The sequence below is a fragment of the Colletotrichum aenigma genome (assembly GCF_013390185.1).
Source record: "Colletotrichum aenigma strain Cg56 chromosome Unknown KSG_Cg56_contig10, whole genome shotgun sequence".
Taxonomy (NCBI): domain Eukaryota; kingdom Fungi; phylum Ascomycota; class Sordariomycetes; order Glomerellales; family Glomerellaceae; genus Colletotrichum; species Colletotrichum aenigma.
Window position 1 is genome coordinate 208,431 of NW_023500916.1, and position 17,639 is coordinate 226,069.

At 50.7% G+C, this 17,639-nt stretch overlaps 8 protein-coding genes across 8 annotated transcripts; 4 read left to right on the forward strand and 4 right to left on the reverse strand.

The window, feature by feature from the left end:
* Positions 1-88: 88 nt before the first annotated feature.
* On the reverse strand, positions 89-1,090 carry CGCA056_v013907 (Uncharacterized protein; the record flags this gene model as incomplete). Its single annotated transcript, XM_037329149.1, has 3 exons — positions 89-195; positions 257-763; positions 814-1,090. The coding sequence occupies 3 exons, from the start codon at positions 1,088-1,090 to the stop codon at positions 89-91; spliced, it is 891 nt and encodes a 296-aa protein (XP_037172217.1).
* A 562-nt stretch (positions 1,091-1,652) lies between these two features.
* Positions 1,653-3,447, forward strand: OpS4-5 (FAD-dependent monooxygenase OpS4; the record flags this gene model as incomplete). Its single annotated transcript, XM_037329150.1, has 5 exons — positions 1,653-2,012; positions 2,071-2,425; positions 2,500-2,656; positions 2,718-2,882; positions 2,940-3,447. The coding sequence occupies 5 exons, from the start codon at positions 1,653-1,655 to the stop codon at positions 3,445-3,447; spliced, it is 1,545 nt and encodes a 514-aa protein (XP_037172218.1).
* Positions 3,448-3,773: 326 nt separating this feature from the next.
* On the reverse strand, positions 3,774-6,531 carry CGCA056_v013909 (putative transcriptional regulatory protein; the record flags this gene model as incomplete). Its single annotated transcript, XM_037329151.1, has 9 exons — positions 3,774-4,000; positions 4,049-4,270; positions 4,319-4,797; positions 4,862-5,014; positions 5,070-5,262; positions 5,324-5,833; positions 5,911-6,179; positions 6,236-6,336; positions 6,442-6,531. 9 exons carry the CDS (start codon positions 6,529-6,531, stop codon positions 3,774-3,776), a joined length of 2,244 nt encoding a protein of 747 aa, XP_037172395.1.
* Positions 6,532-7,003: 472 nt separating this feature from the next.
* Positions 7,004-8,131, forward strand: nagI (Gentisate 1,2-dioxygenase; the record flags this gene model as incomplete). The annotated part of the gene is made up of 3 exons (XM_037329152.1): positions 7,004-7,271; positions 7,322-7,756; positions 7,821-8,131. The coding sequence occupies 3 exons, from the start codon at positions 7,004-7,006 to the stop codon at positions 8,129-8,131; spliced, it is 1,014 nt and encodes a 337-aa protein (XP_037172107.1).
* Positions 8,132-8,516: 385 nt separating this feature from the next.
* Positions 8,517-10,124, reverse strand: CGCA056_v013911 (putative MFS-type transporter; the record flags this gene model as incomplete). Its single annotated transcript, XM_037329153.1, has 3 exons — positions 8,517-9,767; positions 9,830-10,009; positions 10,086-10,124. The coding sequence occupies 3 exons, from the start codon at positions 10,122-10,124 to the stop codon at positions 8,517-8,519; spliced, it is 1,470 nt and encodes a 489-aa protein (XP_037172106.1).
* Positions 10,125-10,649: 525 nt separating this feature from the next.
* Positions 10,650-12,657, forward strand: Bco2 (Beta,beta-carotene 9',10'-oxygenase; the record flags this gene model as incomplete). The annotated part of the gene is made up of 6 exons (XM_037329154.1): positions 10,650-10,816; positions 10,879-11,146; positions 11,199-11,339; positions 11,394-11,708; positions 11,769-11,878; positions 11,940-12,657. 6 exons carry the CDS (start codon positions 10,650-10,652, stop codon positions 12,655-12,657), a joined length of 1,719 nt encoding a protein of 572 aa, XP_037172109.1.
* Positions 12,658-13,413: 756 nt separating this feature from the next.
* CGCA056_v013913 (uncharacterized protein) lies at positions 13,414-14,616 on the forward strand (the record flags this gene model as incomplete). The annotated part of the gene is made up of 1 exon (XM_037329155.1): positions 13,414-14,616. The coding sequence occupies one exon, from the start codon at positions 13,414-13,416 to the stop codon at positions 14,614-14,616; it is 1,203 nt and encodes a 400-aa protein (XP_037172108.1).
* A 385-nt stretch (positions 14,617-15,001) lies between these two features.
* On the reverse strand, positions 15,002-16,529 carry CGCA056_v013914 (uncharacterized protein; the record flags this gene model as incomplete). Its single annotated transcript, XM_037329156.1, has 8 exons — positions 15,002-15,342; positions 15,401-15,499; positions 15,560-15,667; positions 15,718-15,741; positions 15,802-15,852; positions 15,910-16,126; positions 16,196-16,414; positions 16,506-16,529. 8 exons carry the CDS (start codon positions 16,527-16,529, stop codon positions 15,002-15,004), a joined length of 1,083 nt encoding a protein of 360 aa, XP_037172103.1.
* Positions 16,530-17,639: the final 1,110 nt, after the last annotated feature.

Here is a 17,639-nt window from a genome sequence, read left to right on the forward strand (position 1 = left end):
AAGATCAAATGCATCTTTAAAACTAGTAACCCGCGGTTGTCGAGCCATGATCGCGAATGCGAACCGAAATGGCGAAGCTTGGCCATGTCTATGCAAACTTGACACCGTTCCTCAACGTTCCGATATTCGTAATGCTGACTTCCATTCTGGATCCAGGTAGGAGCCACTTAGGGGGGCTCAAGCTCCCTCCAACTCCTTTGCGGATTCCTCACATCAGCATCTAAGGGGGGCCCAAGCGATGATTTCCTAAACTTACCTCCAGGTGTCCCAGTCATTATGACCGAACCTTTCTGCAGTGTGGTGCCTGAAGAAAGGTATGAAATAAGATAGGCGCAGTCAAATAACAGATCCGAGATCATCTCCTTCTGCCTTTCTTCCCCGTCGACAGTCGTGCGTAGGAGCAGAGCTTTGGGATCACCAACTAAGTCGGGCCTGACCAAACAGGGTCCAAGGGGGGCGTAAGTGTCGAAACCTTTAGAGAATCCCCATTGAGGCACATTGCCAGCGAACGCAGGATCGCGCTGCAGTTTCCGAGATGACACGTCGTTGCCGCAAGTGTAAGCGGCAATGAATTCGAAGGCTTCTGACACTGCCACGTCCTTCGCATCTTTGCCAATGACTATGCAAAGCTCACCTTCATAGTCTGCTTGGTCGTTTTGGCAAATCTTGGGAACAATAACATCGTCTCCATGATCAAAGACCGTAGTGTTTGGTTTGAAGAAAATCGAGGGAAAAGGTGGCGGCTTACGGCCAGCTTCTTTGACTGTAATGGAGTAAGTCAAGACTGTCTCTCTTGAAACGAGGATGGCTTACTATGAGTGGCGTAGTTCAAACCAACACATCTGAGGATTGGGACATCTTCCGGGGTCAAGGGCCCGAGCAACTTCTTCACTGTCACGATCTCGTTGGTGACTTGAAGTTGGCCTGTGGTGTCGTATATATCGAAGCCTTGAATGACCTTTGCCTGCAGTTTGGTGTCTTCAGTGGTGTTTCCGAGATCAAAGTCATCATTAGGTAAGATTGGCTCTCCTCGAAGTATTCTTCCGTCGTCGGCGACGAAACGAATAAGTCTTTCCCAGGGCACGTGCATGTCGGGAATAGAGATTGGCGCTTTTGTTCGTATTGCTTGAACTATCGTGCAGAGTAGCAGTGATATTATCAGCGAACAAGACTCCTCGCTGGCTTTTGAGACGTGGTTCACCGTCACAAACTGCCGTTATCGGGGGACTGTGGCACCGCTGTCGGTGTTGAGGCTGGCAATACCGGGCGGGGTTAGAGCTAAGTCCCCGACCCGTCGATTGCCACCAACCGAACCCAGCAGTACGGCTTTCAGGTCTACCAAGAAAAGGAGATTAGGCGGTCGTTGAATCCCCGAGAGCATAATGCGGGGAAAATCATGCGGTTCCCAGTAAAAGGTCTGTCGGGGAGATAATGGGTTCCTTCGAAATCGACTAGCATATTGGGGGAAACTGAACCACATGACACCTGATCCACATCGGCAGTTCAACTGAGGCGATGACTTCCTCATATGAAACTAGCTGAACTGAGACGGTGCGGAGGGTAAAAGTTCACAACAAGGCATCATCATCATTCTAATTGGAAGCAATCCTGTCGTCAACGGACATTCAACGCCGACTACTGTTCATTGCAAAATGTCTTCTGTAACAGAGCTACAGACAGTGCCTCCGAAGACGACGTCGTTGAAGTCGCTGGGCTCAACACCTGAGTCGCTTTCGTTGAAAGACCATGCAAAGGGCAACGCGACTCGTGCCCCTGTCAAAGGCTCGAGCAACTGCCACATACCAACCGCACCATCGTACCCATCCAACTGCCTTAAGTTTCTCCGAACGCTGGAAACCGAGGCGGGCGTTGTCAGTGATGTGGCTCAGGCTATCGTTCCTCTAGATGCTCTTATTGTGGGTGCTGGGCTTGGTGGTCTGGCAACCGCAGTTGCTCTTGCTAGGAAGGGACACAAAGTGACTGTTTTAGAGCAGGCTACGCTTCTCTCAGAGGTAAGAATAAAAGACAAGCGAATCCCTCAAAGATGGAACATCTAATAACTCGGAATAGGTCGGCGCTGGCATCCAGATTCCACCTAACTCGAGTAAACTTCTTCAGCGATGGGGAGTCATGGATGTCATGGCCGAGCAGGCGGTTCGACCAGACGGAATCTCTTTTCGACGATGGGAGAACGGTGAGCGCATTGGGTTTACCGACCTGTCCCAAACCTTTGTAGAGCTCTGTGGCGCTCCGTATTACGTAGCGCACCGAGCCCATCTTCACTCTGCACTGTACAAGCGGGCGCTGGACCTTGGAGTCACCGTACGCCTTGACAGCAGGGTTGCCAACTACAATCCTCTGGCACCAACTGCTACGTTGTGCAACGGTGAAGTCGTCTCTGCAGACATCATCATTGCAGCTGACGGTAAGTGTCTTGGTCATTCATTTACTATATTCACGCCATTCAACACTTACCCTGACAAAACAACGCTTGAATAGGAGTCAAATCTGTTGCTAGGGATCTTGTACCCTATGGTGAGGGACATGGACCTAAGTACACTGGCTTTGCTGTATACAGAGCCACGGTCGATGTCAGTAAAATGCGAAAGATTCCCGAAATCTCATGGCTTTTGGAAAAGCCGGGTCTCCACGTGTGGTATGTCAACGGTTCGATAGACAAACTGCGTCAACTCTATGTCGCTGACAATGAGATACAGGATCGGAGAGGATCGCCACGTCATGACCTACACAATCGCCGCTGGAGAGTCATTCAATATGGTGCTTTCTCATAGGGACTGTCGAGACCCTTCGACGTGGCAACAAAAAGGCCAGACCGATGTGCTTAAAGAGATGCGGGCCGAGTTTCAAGGCTGGGACAATCAGTAAGTGCTGGTGGTCTCTTTTATCTACGATCAACAGAACTGACAATTATCCGATAGACTCACCAAAATCATTGAGCTCATTGACCAAACAATCAAGTGGCCTCTGATGGCAGGCGACCCCCTCCATAACTGGGTTGCGGAGTCCTCTCGGCTGGTCATTCTCGGCGATGCCGCCCACGCCATGCTTCCATACATGTCACAGGGCGCCGCGATGGCAGTCGAAGATGGTGCTGCCTTGGCTGTAGCACTCACCAACATCACAAGCCAGGATCAACTTGGACTTGCTTTGCAGGTATTCCAGCAGGAAAGAAAACGACGGACTTCTATGATGCAGGAGGCAAGCATGGTGAATGCCTTTTTGTGGCACTTCAAGGATGGGCCTGAACAACGAGCTCGAGATGCGGCGATGCAGCCCGAAGTTGAAGGAAGAAGGTTTTCTAGCAGTCCAAATCAGTGGTCTGATCCGTTGACGCAGTCATGGGCATACGGATACGATGCCGAGGTTATCATGGAAGAGCAGTGGCGACGGGAGATGACTCGAACGTCTGAGTGCTCGAGTGATTAGGGTGATTAGGGGGATTAAATTAAAATAGGCGTTGTGGAATTGCTTTCATAGAAAGTTCCCACATGGCTATTTAGGCTTATTGAAGAATGTTCGACCTGTATATAATCAGAATGATTTGCGGTGGTCACCACGCAGAGGGAATGTTGATAATTCTACATTACAGCATAGAGAAAGTTCACGTAGTCCCTTTTTGCTGATTTATCCCAAGCTTTCATGGTTCCTCAAATTTGATACATCGAGTGCACGCAAAGAATTAGGGAAGCAACCAGTCCAGTCTCTAGAATTCGGCCGAAGGATCGGGAGGCTCTGTGGCATTCGCAACTAAACTACCAGAAAAGATCCCCAGTCGCAAAGTCATCCATCAGCTCAGACATTGCAAACGGCCCACTAGACGCAGAAAAGTCATTGAAATTTGGTGGGAGAAAGTTCATTAAATCCGCAAAGGCTTCATCCATGCCATTGTTTGTTGGAACATTGACTGGAAGCACTTCCCCAGTGGGAGGGATCACCTGAATTGGGGCATCCGGGACTATGCCATTGTCTCTGGCCGGAACTGCTTGGTTGTTAGCTGGATCTCCCCGATACTTTTGATAGATCCTACCTGTTGAGAGGCTTTGCACAAGGAAGATCAAGGTCGCGGTGAACTTGGCACACTTTTCGACCATTTGGTTTTGCTTGTCTAGCCGTGCTATGCAATTCACCGCATCCTTCAGCACCTCGTCGAGGCGCTCAGTGGCGTTGGAGTAGCTTCGATCAAACGGTGATGGTGAGGATCTTTCCTCGATCAATTTAATGGCAACAATCGTCAACGCCGCGTTGAAGGCTACGAGAGAGCATTAGATGGATTCTTGGTCAGGGAGGAAGTACGCACTGAAGTAAAGACTGAACCACCAAGCCCCAAGATAGGAAATGGTTGGTTGCTTGTCACTTGAAGACTTGCAAGCTTCAACAAGGCGGATGATGCTTTCCGCAGACTGAAGACATGCGTCCTTGCTAAGGTACCATCCTTGTTGAAGGGTAGCCGTCTCTTGATCTGTCTGCGGAATTCCGTCAAGAGCCTGCAGGCAGCGATCTAGGATGGGCCTATGAGACAATATGTGCAGGTTGTGGTACCGAAGAGTCAGGATAACTCGGAACTTGAGTGATATTGGACTTTCCGCTGGGTCACATATCTCTGAAGGTTCAACAAGCCGCATGGACGTTGGAAGTGATGCTTGCCAGGCAGCTAGTTTCTGTCCAGTGTGGATCACGGTCGACACGATATTCGCCGGCGGAATTGGTGTCACGCTAGAGCCAAGGTTGCTCTCGTAAAGTTCATCAATGACCGAGGCCGTAACACCATACAAAGTCCTGTGGAACTGGTCAGCCACCAAATCAACTTTTGACAGAGGTATAGTTAGCAGCAATGGCGTACAAAGATCCGTTCCAAAAGAGAGTGCTGTTTTCATTTTGAGACCATCGAAGAATCTTGGAGTTGTCTGGATATGGGATAAAGTGACTCGGCTGAGGTGTGCGAATGTAGATTTGTGGAACGATCGGCGGCCTTCCAAACGTTAAGCTCAATGTCCTATTGCAGCATGAGAGAGAGTCGATAGCAGCAGCGTTGAATCAAGAAGACAAACCTATCGAGCGCAACACACCCATACCATGTACGGATTCTTATTTCTCTTTCCAATGGATCGAATCTCTGAAGAGCAAGCTGGGAGTGGAGCCCCAGTTCCATTGCGGCCTTGACTGCAATCCCATGAATGGCCCATGTTTGGATAGACCGTTGGCTACCCTGTAGATATTGAGACATCAAAAGCATAACTTGAACTGAGCAAGCAGTCAGTGATGGTCCATGCCTCGGTCAACTAGGGCAAGAGTGGCATCATACCTGCTTCGACATTGGCTGTGGCGCCCATCTGACTCATCGAGAGCACCTTAGCACGCCTGTAGTAGACCTCTGAGATGGCTTGTCTATCGTTCAGCCCGAGTCCGTCTGCATTAGCTGTGCTTGTCGCCATAGCAAGAATCATGTTCAATAGTGAAAGCCATGAATGTCTGGCATTCTTCAACCCTGTCGCTCGGAACTGTGTGTAGTTTTTCCAAAAGCTGTCTTCGTGGACATAAGGAAACAGAAGTCCAGTGTCGGAGAAGAACTGGCGGATGAGACGTGTTAGTTCTGGCTCGGGTGGAAGACGGCTCGCTTCTGCGGGTGTCTCTAGTTTCCTATAGTCGTAAGAATCGTCTATGGGGGATTCTGATCTGGAAACAGCAAGAATGTGTTGCTGTGCATCTCGATCAGGCGAGACAACCCCGGGTTGTTGACTTTTCTGCGCATTGTGAAGCAAGTGGCTCAAAGTCCGACGGATGACTCGAGTGAAAGCAATGTTGGATGATGGGCCTAGAATACAATAAGGTCAGTAAAGGCTGAACTGACAAGGTCACGAAAACAGCGTGTTAGTAATGACAGCATCATACCAAAATAGGCCCACGTCTCCTCATTGCCGAACTCAATAGTGCCCACCCCATCTGTGGCATCTGGGGATATACCGGGCAAACTTCCGTCTTCGACGTGAAGGGAGTCTTCCCCATAAGGGCTTTCAGATGGATGGTCGCGACGCGACGAGGTGCTACGCGAATGAATCACGTGTTGTTTTCCACTGGGGGTCGCGTTGGGGACGAGTCGTTTCAGCCGGCCAATTTCCTCTTCGACATCTGCTAGTCGGTTTTCGACTTGCTCGAGGTATCTAGATTGCAGATTGGTTATTCCATTCTTCACACGGGGTTCCTTAGTGAGACATACTGTTTGGGCACCAGAGCGTTGCTTGGCCCAGAGTTCACAGCATAGACACAGTCGATGGCTTGTTCAACACATGCCGAACACGACGGTCTCGCACCGTCGCACTTTCACACACAGATTCCATGTTAGCTGCTAGGGACCACTAGAATGGCCATTATAGGCCAGCGCCGAGAATCATCTCCGTTGATCGATTAGGGCAGGTGACTTACCCGTGACTTGCGGGCCCGACAAGCACTGCAGGCGATCGGAATCCGCTTCCGCTTCCGGACGTTTGCGACTGGAGGGGTGAGGTTCTCCATCGGCTGTATCTGCTGCCTTTCTGCCTGCAGAATCTTCTTCGCTGCAGAGCTACGGACACGATAGAGGCGGGGATTTAGAGAGAAAGATGTCGATATCCCCGGAAGGGGGAGACGTTGTGGGCGGGGAGTTAGGGATCGCCAAAGCTTGTGTCCACCTAAGCCACAGTTTGTGAGGTGGCTCGAGACGTTTAGCGGAGCTTTGGGCGTCAGTGCTGAGAGCTGCCAGCCATTTTCGCTCGGAGATAGACTAAGTCCCCCGGATACCCTGGAGTTTCACTTGTTACCAGCCTCGGAGAGCTTGGAACAAATCGCATCTGGCGACTGCAGCAACAGCAAGGAGAAAGGCATTCTTGATCGACGTTCATATTATGGCACGTTGTGACTCTGTGATAATCTTCGTCGAAGGTTAAAGACCCAGTCCGCAATCGCCTCATTTGCCAACAGACCACGCACGCGCAATCAGATCGCAATTATGTCTTCTACAACAGCAACCGAGACTTACACGCAACCCAAGCCAGCCGAGGATGAGACGGCCAGGATGCTGCAGGCAGCTGAAGCCAGCCACACAAAGCCGCTGTGGCTTCAGATGTCAAGATTGAATCCACCTCTGCCAAACCCAAGATGCACACCTTTCCTTTGGAAATACTCAGAAATTCGCCCAACTCTTTTGCAAGCCGGGCAACTTGTGAATGAGCACCAAGCCGAGCGCAGGGTTTTGATGCTTGTGAACCCATCTCGAGGTAAGAGAGCCGAGATTCGCTCCGTCGGGCGCAGCTGACTTGCACACTAGATGCACCCTTCACGACTGATACAATCTACGCTGGGCTACAGCTAGTCATGCCCAATGAGACAGCAAAAGCCCATCGTCATACCGCCTTTGCAATGCGATTCATCATTGAGGGCCAGGGCGGCTTTACTGCTGTTCATGGTAAGCGTATCCAGATGAATCGTGGAGACGTCATTTTGACCCCCACGTGGAACTGGCACGACCATGGAAAGGATGGATCGGGACCAATGATTTGGCTCGATGGTCTTGACTTGCCCAACTTCACTCATTTTCCGGTTCATTTTGTTGAGCATTTCTCGGCCCCTCGTTATCCCGCCGAGAATGTCGACACCTCCCAATCGCCCATTGTCTTCCCATGGAGCCGAATGAAGGCTGCGCTCGACTCTGAGGGCGGCGACTTTGCTACAAGTAGATACTTGCATGCCGACGGGTCTGAAGGTGCGTTAAGTTTTCCTCTAGCCTCAAACCTTTGAACCCGACTTCTTTACTTACGCCGTGTTAGTGAGCAAGATCCTGGGAGGGAAAGCCGCCCGCATTGCACCCGGTGCGAAATCACCGCTGGTTCAAGAGACTGCGTCTTCAGTGTATCACGTTGTTGAGGGCTCTGGACACAGCCGCATCGGCGATCAAACTTTCCAGTGGAAAAAGGGGGACACTTTTTGTATTCCTTCATGGTACCCCTACCAGCATTTTGCCGACCAGGGACTGCAAGAGCCGGTTTACTTGTATCGGTTTGATGATTCGCCCATGCTCAAGAGCTTAGGGTTCTATCGTTCCGCCGACATGGATATAGAGAGCTTGGTATCTGCTTGAGCGACCGACCATAATGGCTGTCTGTGTTAGAGAGTGAACCGGCAGCAGAATTCTGTGTAACTAGAGCTGCTTGGAATGACAAAGATTTGGCCAATTACAACAAAACCGCCAGTGGAGGTGAAAGAGTGGCATGGTTTTTAAACAACTTCGCCCCGTACCCATGATTCACAAGGCGTTAAATAACGAAGGGTTTGAATGTTGAACCATCCCCCTCCACCCTTTTCTGTACATTTTAAACTTTTTTTGGTGCATTTTCTTTTTCATTATGAAAAGCAACTACCAAAACTCCATGCAAACCGTGTCTAGTCTCAATGTCTACAACGCCGTTATCAACATACTCAAGCTGCTCGCTACCCTCTTGACCTCAATGTTCCAAGGGAACAGATCAAGCGAGACTAGCAGTCTTACGAATGATGGCTTCGCTGAAAAAGTAGACGGGGATGACCAGCAGATAAAGCGCCCACAGAACACCTGCCATAATGCCAAATTGCTTCACAGGGCCCATTTGCTCCATCCAAGTGATGGCAGCATAAGACACACCGAAACCGACACAGTTCTTGATCAAGTTCACCAGAACTCCAATGTGACTGGCCCGAGAAGGCATAGTGTCAACGGCATACGTTAGCAAAACGTTGGCCGAGCATGTCAACCCCGTAGCCAACATTCCCCAGCCGACACTCACTGAAACCCAATTCTCTGGAGAGTTCAAGCCGTATCCAATCACAATGCACCCAGCAGGGCTGATGATTCCACCAATGATAACTGCCGGCAGTCTAGAGGCCGGGTTCGGCATATGCTTGTTTTTCCTGGCTGCCTTGCCATACAAGAAGTCCGCTAGAGCACCGCCGATTGGAAGTCCTATCAGGAGACCAAGTAGACTTCCAACACTAAGGAGGCCTACGGGGCGAGCTGTCCAAAGCATGGGTGGTTGTGCGTAGACAACAGCCACGAGGATGGAAACGAGAACAGTCCAGCCGATCGTGAACCCGAAGACCAGGGTGGTGATCAGAACCTGCGGGGCCACAAGAAGCTGCACTGGCTGAACAAAACTGGTCATTGCGAGTTTCCAGTTCATGTCGACATAGGCGCCAGTAAAGGATCTGAGCCACCATTGTCTTTTGGTCGACAGGATCTCATTCCCGGTTCTCTGACGAGCTTCTTCGACTTCCGTACACTTCAAGTTGGAACCTAAGCGCTTGATATTGTCCTCATTGTCGGTTGAGACCTCGATAGGTGTTTGATCGTCGATCCGTGTTTCCGGAAGCATTAGGAGCGATCCTAGGAGTGTGACGAAAATGAGGGCCGCGAGAATGCGGAAGTACCATCTCCAGTCATTCACTCCCTCGGCCACAACTCCAGCGACAATTGGTCCCAAGCTCGAACCAGCGGCCAGGAGTCCAACGTAGACCACCATGGCACTAGCCAATTGGCTTTCTGGGAAGGTTTCCGCAACGATGCTTGGGCCTAGAGCCTCGACGAGGCCACCAGCTAGACCGCCTAAAATTCTTGAAGCTCTGAGAGAGTTGAATGTCGGTGCCTCGGCACCCCATAGGCAGAAGGCGAGGAAGAATAATAAGGATATCAGGATCGTGTAGCGTTTGCCGATCAATGAGGCGGCCGGGAGTGCGAGTATATTCTAATGATGGGCTCCGTTAGTCTCTGTGTCTTCTCTGTATGATTATGCTGCATGGAACTTACCGACAAACCAAGGGTCAGGAGTACGTAGGTTGACAGTTGCGATGCTTCTTCAGAGGTACAATGAAGCTCTTCGATAATCAGGGAGAACAGGGGAGATACCCCAGCCGCAAATGCATTCCCCAGAAGGTTGTAAAAGCTGACGTTGAGGAGAATCCAGATTCTCCATGACAATGGCCAATGCTGCGTGCGATTCTAAATTAGTTTTCATAGTTTAAGCAGAGGTCCGGCGCGATGAGTTACAAAGAAGGAAACCTACCATCACCGAGGAGCTAGTTATGGGAATATCAGACGACATTTTGCTCAGCCTTTGAGGATTGAGACTGATTTTGCGATTCAAGATAGCGAGCAAGCCAACCTCTAATTTTGCATAGTCTCTCAAAGACTAGGTTATCAACAGCTGCGTGACGCCTTGTTTAACGACATCGTGGACCATCGTATTTACAATCACCTATCACTCTACCAACAATACACTTCCCAATAGGACACGTACTATTGGCCTCGAGGTAGCTATCGGGGAGATAAGTCTGAAGTAGTGCTCGGGGAGAAGCTCCAAACCCCGGATGTCACCCCGCACACGCGCCGGCCCGTGCCCACTCTGCAGCGCGCGGCAGATCGTAATCGGGCTCGGAGTATGGGGAACTGCGGAGACGCGGGGTTGTAATGCATTCGACCGGGCATCCCGTTGGCTGTGTCATTTATTGACGGCCCTAGGTGCGCAAGACTGCTGCATCATGGATCCACTGTTATCAATATCCTGCAGGTTTCAAGGAGCAAATCTTGGCTACGCTGCAGTAATTTCGAGTCACAGGAGATCTAAACCATGGTTGTCAGTCAGAAACCCAGTCCAGGTTACAATCAGTACTTCCTTCCCGAAGAGGATCTCCAGTACTTACCTCCATACCTTCGTGATGTCCCCGAAACAACTACGGAGACTCAGTGCACTACTGCGGGCACATGGCCGTCATGGCTGAAGGGCACATTTGTTCGGTTAGTCTATGCGAAGGTTCAAGAAGAAGATAGACAAAGGACTTTTCTGACGGTGAATACAGAATTGGGCCTGGACGTTTTACTGTCCCGTTGTCTGAAGATGGTTCAAAGCCTAGAGCTATCATTCAGCATTTCTTTGACGGCCTCGGGATGCTTCATAAGTTTCGGATGTTGGATGGGAATGTTCACTATACGAGCCGATACACGTCTGAGGGGGTTGTGAGGAGGGCCAAACGAGATGGCTATCTTTCCACTAATGTCTTCGGTCTCAATCCAAACACGCCTCTTAAGTACACGCAAGATCCGTGTTCGGCACTTCTGGGAGCTCAAGTCAGTAGAGTAGTATTCTCTCAAGTCACTCACGCGCTAACACATTTTTCAGCAATCTCTCTATCTTCCAAACGGGTATATGGAGCCTGATGAGATAAATGTAAACGTTGTTCCTCGCCGTGGGATGCACCTTCCACCGGACGACAATCCACACTCCAAAGGGCCCGAGGCAAAGGATCCCGCGACCGAAGAGGTAAGGTCATGGTTACTCATAACTAAGCATGGCTAACAGAGTGCACCAATCCAGGTCCTGGTCCAGACGGATTTCAACCTCCTTCAAGTCTGCGATGCGCGAACCCTTGAGCCAAAGCGGATGCTCACGTATGCCCAAATCGACCCAGAACTTTCTGGCTTCGGCATTTGCTCTCATCCACCCAAAGATCGCACCCGGGGTCTAACTTTCAATTATTTGATCGATCCTGAGAAGGGTATCATGTCAGTCTTTGCATTGAACATTGCGTCAAAACCTGCGTCTCTCTTCTGGAAGACGCCACTCCCTTGCAAGCCGTGTTACATTCATTCTCTGGCGATGACAGACAAGTATGTGGTTTTCATTAGGAACGTAAGTGATCTATCAACTATTACTTTCTGCAAAAGGTGTTTGCTTAGCTCCAAATTTCAGCCGGTTCAAATGGATGTCAGCGATACGACGAAGCCAATGTCAGACATGCTCCAATTCGAGCCTAACACTCCAACCCAATTTTTCGTTTTGAATAAGAATGACGGCAGGCAGTGAGTGCCCTCTGTAGAAGCTCAACCATCATTGGATTTTGACTTACACTGTGTTCCAAAGCGTCGCGACTTATGCGCAAAAGGACGGCTTCATGTTTTTCCATTCGGTTAATGGATACGACTATGTTGATCGTCAAACCGGCGCCGTCAATATTCACATCGACCTTTGCAGTTACGAAGAAACTTATCCATCGTACAGCGAGTACAGTTTGAGCAACATTGTGGATCCAGCACGGCCTTTCCAGGACGGCACTCTCGTCCGGTACGAGATGGCCGGCGTGGACAGCGCCGATCCGTCTCGCATCGGCCGTGTAACAGTCGCTGTGTCAATACCAGGAATGGCATGCGAGCTTCCGCGGATTGCCAAGGTTGCCTCAATGGACCCCAATTATCGCTACGTCTATTGCACTGCTGGCAACGGCGGCCCCTCTCCGGGGACAGCTGTGCCAATTGGTCGACTCGGGAACGGGCTAAAGGTTGTCCAAGCAGCGTTTTTCGGGAGCTTAGCAAAGTCCGACTGGAAAACTGGAACGTTCAAGCGATGGCAGCCAGACAACGGAGAGAGTTGCCCTTGTGAGCCAGTCTTCGTGCAAAGACCTGGCGCAACGGACGAGGATGACGGCATAGTTCTTACTATTGTCATCGACCGGGAAGGAACTCACAGCATTCTCATTGGTCTTGATGGACAGACCTTCGAGGAGGTTGGAAGGGCAGACATGCCTCAAGTGTATGCTCTGGGTCCCCATGGGTCATTCGTTGAAGGCAATTTTGGTGTTTAGATGAAAGCTACCATGCTCTTCAATCCACTTAGTCTTTGAAAACCAACGAGAAGTGACCCGGAGCTGTCTTTTCGGAAGAAGTCATGCCATCTGATTGGCCACGTCGGCAAAACTACCGTTTAAGTGAGGTCGCACCAAGCAACTCAACTGAGGCAAACTTCCCGGGCACGTGCAACAGCGGACGGAATTTCTCCTTTGCCGTAATTTCGGATTTCAATTACGTACTTTCCCCCTAATATCGACTGGTGCGGGGGTCAGGGCATCGACAAAAGGGCGCGCTTGGCCGCCTTGGATGACCGGAAGCGGGTCCCGACCGTGTACGTTAAGCCGTCCCGAGAGAGTGGGTCCCGGAGGTCTCAAGTCGAGTCCGGCGCTCCATCCACTTCCGTGTACGTTGAGTATAGCCGAGTTGAAATGACAAAGTTCCAATGCCGCCCGCGCACCGAAAGATTTGAAAACTTTCGTTAGCCCAATCATTCGAGTCATTACCTGATTGTAACGACAAATGCTGGCATGAACTTGAGCGGTTTTGTGGTATAAAGCATGTGTTGTCGCCCCTTTTCGCTAAAACCTGCAGTTCTTTCGTTTTCACCACGACTTTCAACCAACTCTTTTCAGCTTCAGTTTTTGAGAATTATATCAACAACAACAAAAACCGACAGTTTCTCTTGTATCTTCAAAGGCATACGTCCTCGTTCAATCCCTTCTGCTTCTATCCTGGGCCACGATTCACGTCGCATTATGCACATGCCCAAGATGGCGCTGAGCATCAGCATTGACAACCACTACACGTCCAAAATTTACACGTGCAACTCCAAGGTCTCTGGAACACTATCAGTTTGCACCCAAAGGGATACACCATTCGATTGCGTCCAAATCGCCCTCCTTGGCACTTCCCACACTCGGATCGATATGCTACCTGCTCCCAAGATCATCGATAACGATTTCCTAAGGCTGGACATGCCTATTCACGAGGACTCATACCCTTCAGGGCGAAACTTTCGTGCTGGGCAGACCTATCATATTCCGTTTGAATTCACAATCCCTCGCGCCCTATCCAGTGACGTTTGTCACGCCCAAACCCTATCGGAGTCCGGACACATTCAAGATCTCCACATGCGGCTGCCACCAACCATGGGTGACTGGGAAAAAGACGACATGTCCCCTGTAATGGCTAGAGTCGGATACTCTATCGTGGGTCGTGTGTTACAGAAGCGTGCTTCTGAGCCAGGTCACGCAACCGAGATCAGCCAGTCCATCAAAGTGTTCCCCTCATTCCCGGAAGATCCGCCTTTAAGCATCACTGAGCAAGATACCCGATACCGCCTGATTAAGACTAAGTACACTCGGAAGAGCCTGCTGTCGACACAAAGGGACCAGGTCACAGTGGTTATGGTTCAGCCGGCACCAGCAATCTTAAACATCGCTGGACAGCAACTTTCTCCGACTTCGGCGACAATGCACCTTGCTTTCAAATCGAACTCGACATGTGCAACACCTCCAGACATCAGTCTTGGTCAAACCAGGCTCGAGGCGATCAGCTGGTTTAGCGGAGCCCCCATCAAGACCCTCCCAGAACTTGGCGAGGCAAGAGACTCCACCGGCGTCAAGCAGGAGTTGAAGTACATCACTTCAACCAAACTGCCAACGACTGGTGTAGAAGTCAAATGGCAGCATGTTGATACTGGCGGACAGTCCTCTTTGTGGGAAGGAAGTCTAGAGATCCCGATCGCACTCCCAACCACCCACAAAATGTTCCTCCCGACTTTTTACAGTTGCTTCCTGGCCCGAACATACGTTTTGCACTTGTGTGTCATTGCAGCTGCGTCGGGTACGAAGATCAATCTATCCGTACCACTTCAGATCTCCGTGCAGGAGCAGAATGGAAAGGACCTCGAGGTGTCTGGCGATGATCTGCCAACCTTTGAAGCAGCTATCGCTTGGCGATCAGTACGTTGATGGATGGTAGTTGCCACAGAGATAACGAGACAATTGCAAGCGGAATGAAGAAGTCATGGGGATAGAAGGGACCGAACTGGCCTCGAGGATATGGACACAAGAGAGAGCTTGCCGGTGATCTATGATCAATCTTACGACGAAAGAATTAGCGACACTACTTAATATCATGCAATTGAGTTTTTTTGGTCATCTTTTTCCATGCGTAAACAAGATGCAGTATCATGCGGTGTGTATTAGGTGACGTTGTGGAGTACTAGGTACGTATGGGGTATTTGCTCGAAGAGGCGAGGGGTATTTGGAAGTGACGCGTGCAAAGCATATGGTACGTTAGAGCGTGAAGGTAGGTGCATATGGAGGGCCAATGCAGAAAAGGATCTCGGTCTCCCTAAGGGTACTGTTCGAGTCTCTCCTTGGACATTGCGCCCTCTTCGTTGGCCCTATGATGCACCTGGAATGTTGTGCTGACAGAGATAACGCCTGGATTATCCGATGTCGGTGTGACAGAGGCTCCTCGTCCAGAAGCACTCAACCGACCGGCCTCCTTGAACAGTTCCTCGTCCGAGTCATTGTCTCTGATCTGTGTTCCGCCAACTACGGTGGTTGTGAGGCGGCTGTGATGGGTTCGTCTGGTACCGATTGCGGCCGATGAGAGTTCGTAGTTCCCGTAGCGGTAGTTTGATGTGGTCCCGCGAGTCGAGGTGTGCCCGAGAAAGAGTGTTCGCAGTGCTTTACAGAAACATGTTAGTACGCTGATGATCAGATGATGGGTTAAGGGTCGGCGTACCTGGAAGGGATGCGGCAATGATCGCAACAGCTGTCTCGATCATAGACACAGTGCAAGTCAACATTGTCTCCATTTTCTTGGAGTAAAATGCTCGGATAACTGCGATTGTTAGATTGTAATCAAATTGCCAGGGCATGACGTCGAGGCAATCCAACTTACTGCTGGCAATGATGACGAAGAAACCGAGTGCGAAGATGGCGGCGACGCCAAGCTTCTGCTTCAACTTCATCTGCAGCTTGAGAACCATTGAAATTGGCAAGCTGATTGCTGGGTTTTGTCAGGAGGGGAAAAGTAGCAACACGATGTTCTTGACTTACTGGCAACATCGGAACCGATGTTTACTGCGGAGGGGTTAGCACAGTCCAAGCGTCGTCAAGACGATCAGTTGGAGGGGTTCTCACGCAGAATCGTCAACCAGTAGTTGATCTCAGCGTCCTTCGGATCGCATTGGTCTGCAGGATGTCAGTATCTCAAGTTCCTCGGTCTGGTTGTGCCTATTGTTAACTCACAGTTAGGATCCATTGACCATCTCTTGTCGTGCGGGTAACACTGGAAAATGATGTGGAAGAAGATAGTTGCCCAAGACGCCAAGAGCAGGCCTATCGCAACGTTGTATACGATCTGAAGTCTCGATGCTGGTGCTGCAATTCTTTTGTAGAAGATTACAAGTGCAACTTTGATGGCCCAAAGAGAGGTTACGTAGAGGATTGATCCAGGAACGATCATCTTTGTGTCACGCCTCGTCAGTTCAACTTCTACGCCTTAGGTCGCGCTAGCCGGTCGCGGGAGTCTTACCTGCATAATCTGAATAAACTCCTCTCTCGTGGCCTTTGGAATCTCAGCCATACCAAGATTCCACATGTGCTGCTGAATGATCAAGTCCCCGATGAGACAACATGTCGACAGTATCAGGAGGCCATCGTCGATGCCTAGAGCCTTGAACCTCCGAACTCGGACCCACAGCCTAAGGACCAGGAAAAGGGTTGCCGCTACAGTACAGATGTACCAGGAGATCTGAGTACTCAAACTGTCAGTACCAGAGAGTGGGAAAAGCCTCGCAACTTGAGCTTCAAAGAATGATCCCCAGCACGTGAATTTCACCTACCACTTGGCCAAGACCTTCGGCCATGACGAGCAAGATGACCGGTCCTCACGTCAACTTGTGCAGACAAGACAGAAGAGGAAGGGCGGTGGATGCCCCTCGGGTCTTATTGCTCGATCCACGAAAGTAGCTGGGCCACGGGGCTGTTCAGAGGCCCCCCTTATGCATCACGCTTGTTTTCAATTCAGCTTAGCCATGGTGCGACGATCCATGGCTTGTGCATTTCCTGCGCCTGTCAATCACCTCATGTAGGGATGTGGCGCACCACACAGCGCTAGGCAAGGTGTGGCCCTCGAGGGCAAAACGGTATCTGTCGAATCTGCATATCTCCTCCAGACTTGGGGCGAGAAGCGGGAATTCCGACCTAGCCTGTGGGATGAGCAACTGGTGCAACCCTCGCGGCCCATCTGGCAAATGCTGACGGGCAATCAGGTCCCAGGAATCGCCAGAGCATGAACCATTGGTTCCAGTCAATCGGATCCAATGAGGCCGAGAGACGTGGAGTGACCATATCAGGATTCTCGTGATGTTCAAGAATTAGTGCCAACAGTAGCGTAGGCTGAAGTTCGCCGGTCCCGCTTGTTCCGCCGCCGAGGCAGGGGATCTAACAGGGAGTCAACATGGGGCCATGGACTCTGCATGCTTCGCGGCATTATTGATTTCTCGAGTCCCTCTGCCGGTGGAGACAGCCTGGAGCCGCTAGGGCTGGCTGGTTGAGAGCGTCAGGGGAGCGGCGCTCTGCAACGTGGGAGTTGACAAGGTCTACCAACGTGTTTTGCACATGGGAATCAGGATCTTGGAATTCTTCAACATCGAACCGCGCACGGGATTAACGCCGACAGAGCCGGCTGTGGAGCTTCGCCGGTGAGATGCGTGGGCTTTCTTCGGATGAAGCTCAAGAAAACGACCCTGATCCCAGCCTGCCCAGCCCAACATTAAATGAGATTTTCGGAGAAGGCGACCTTTTCGTTCTCGATAGCGCAACTGTCAGCACAAAGAGCCCCCTATGGGCGGAGTTGACATGGGGTTGAACCCCTGGCGTTCTGTGGTTCCCTCTCCACTTCAGCAAACCATCGCCATCTGTCTGCCCACATCTGTCTTCGTAAGGGTCTCATCAAAAGGGAAAAGAGCATCGCT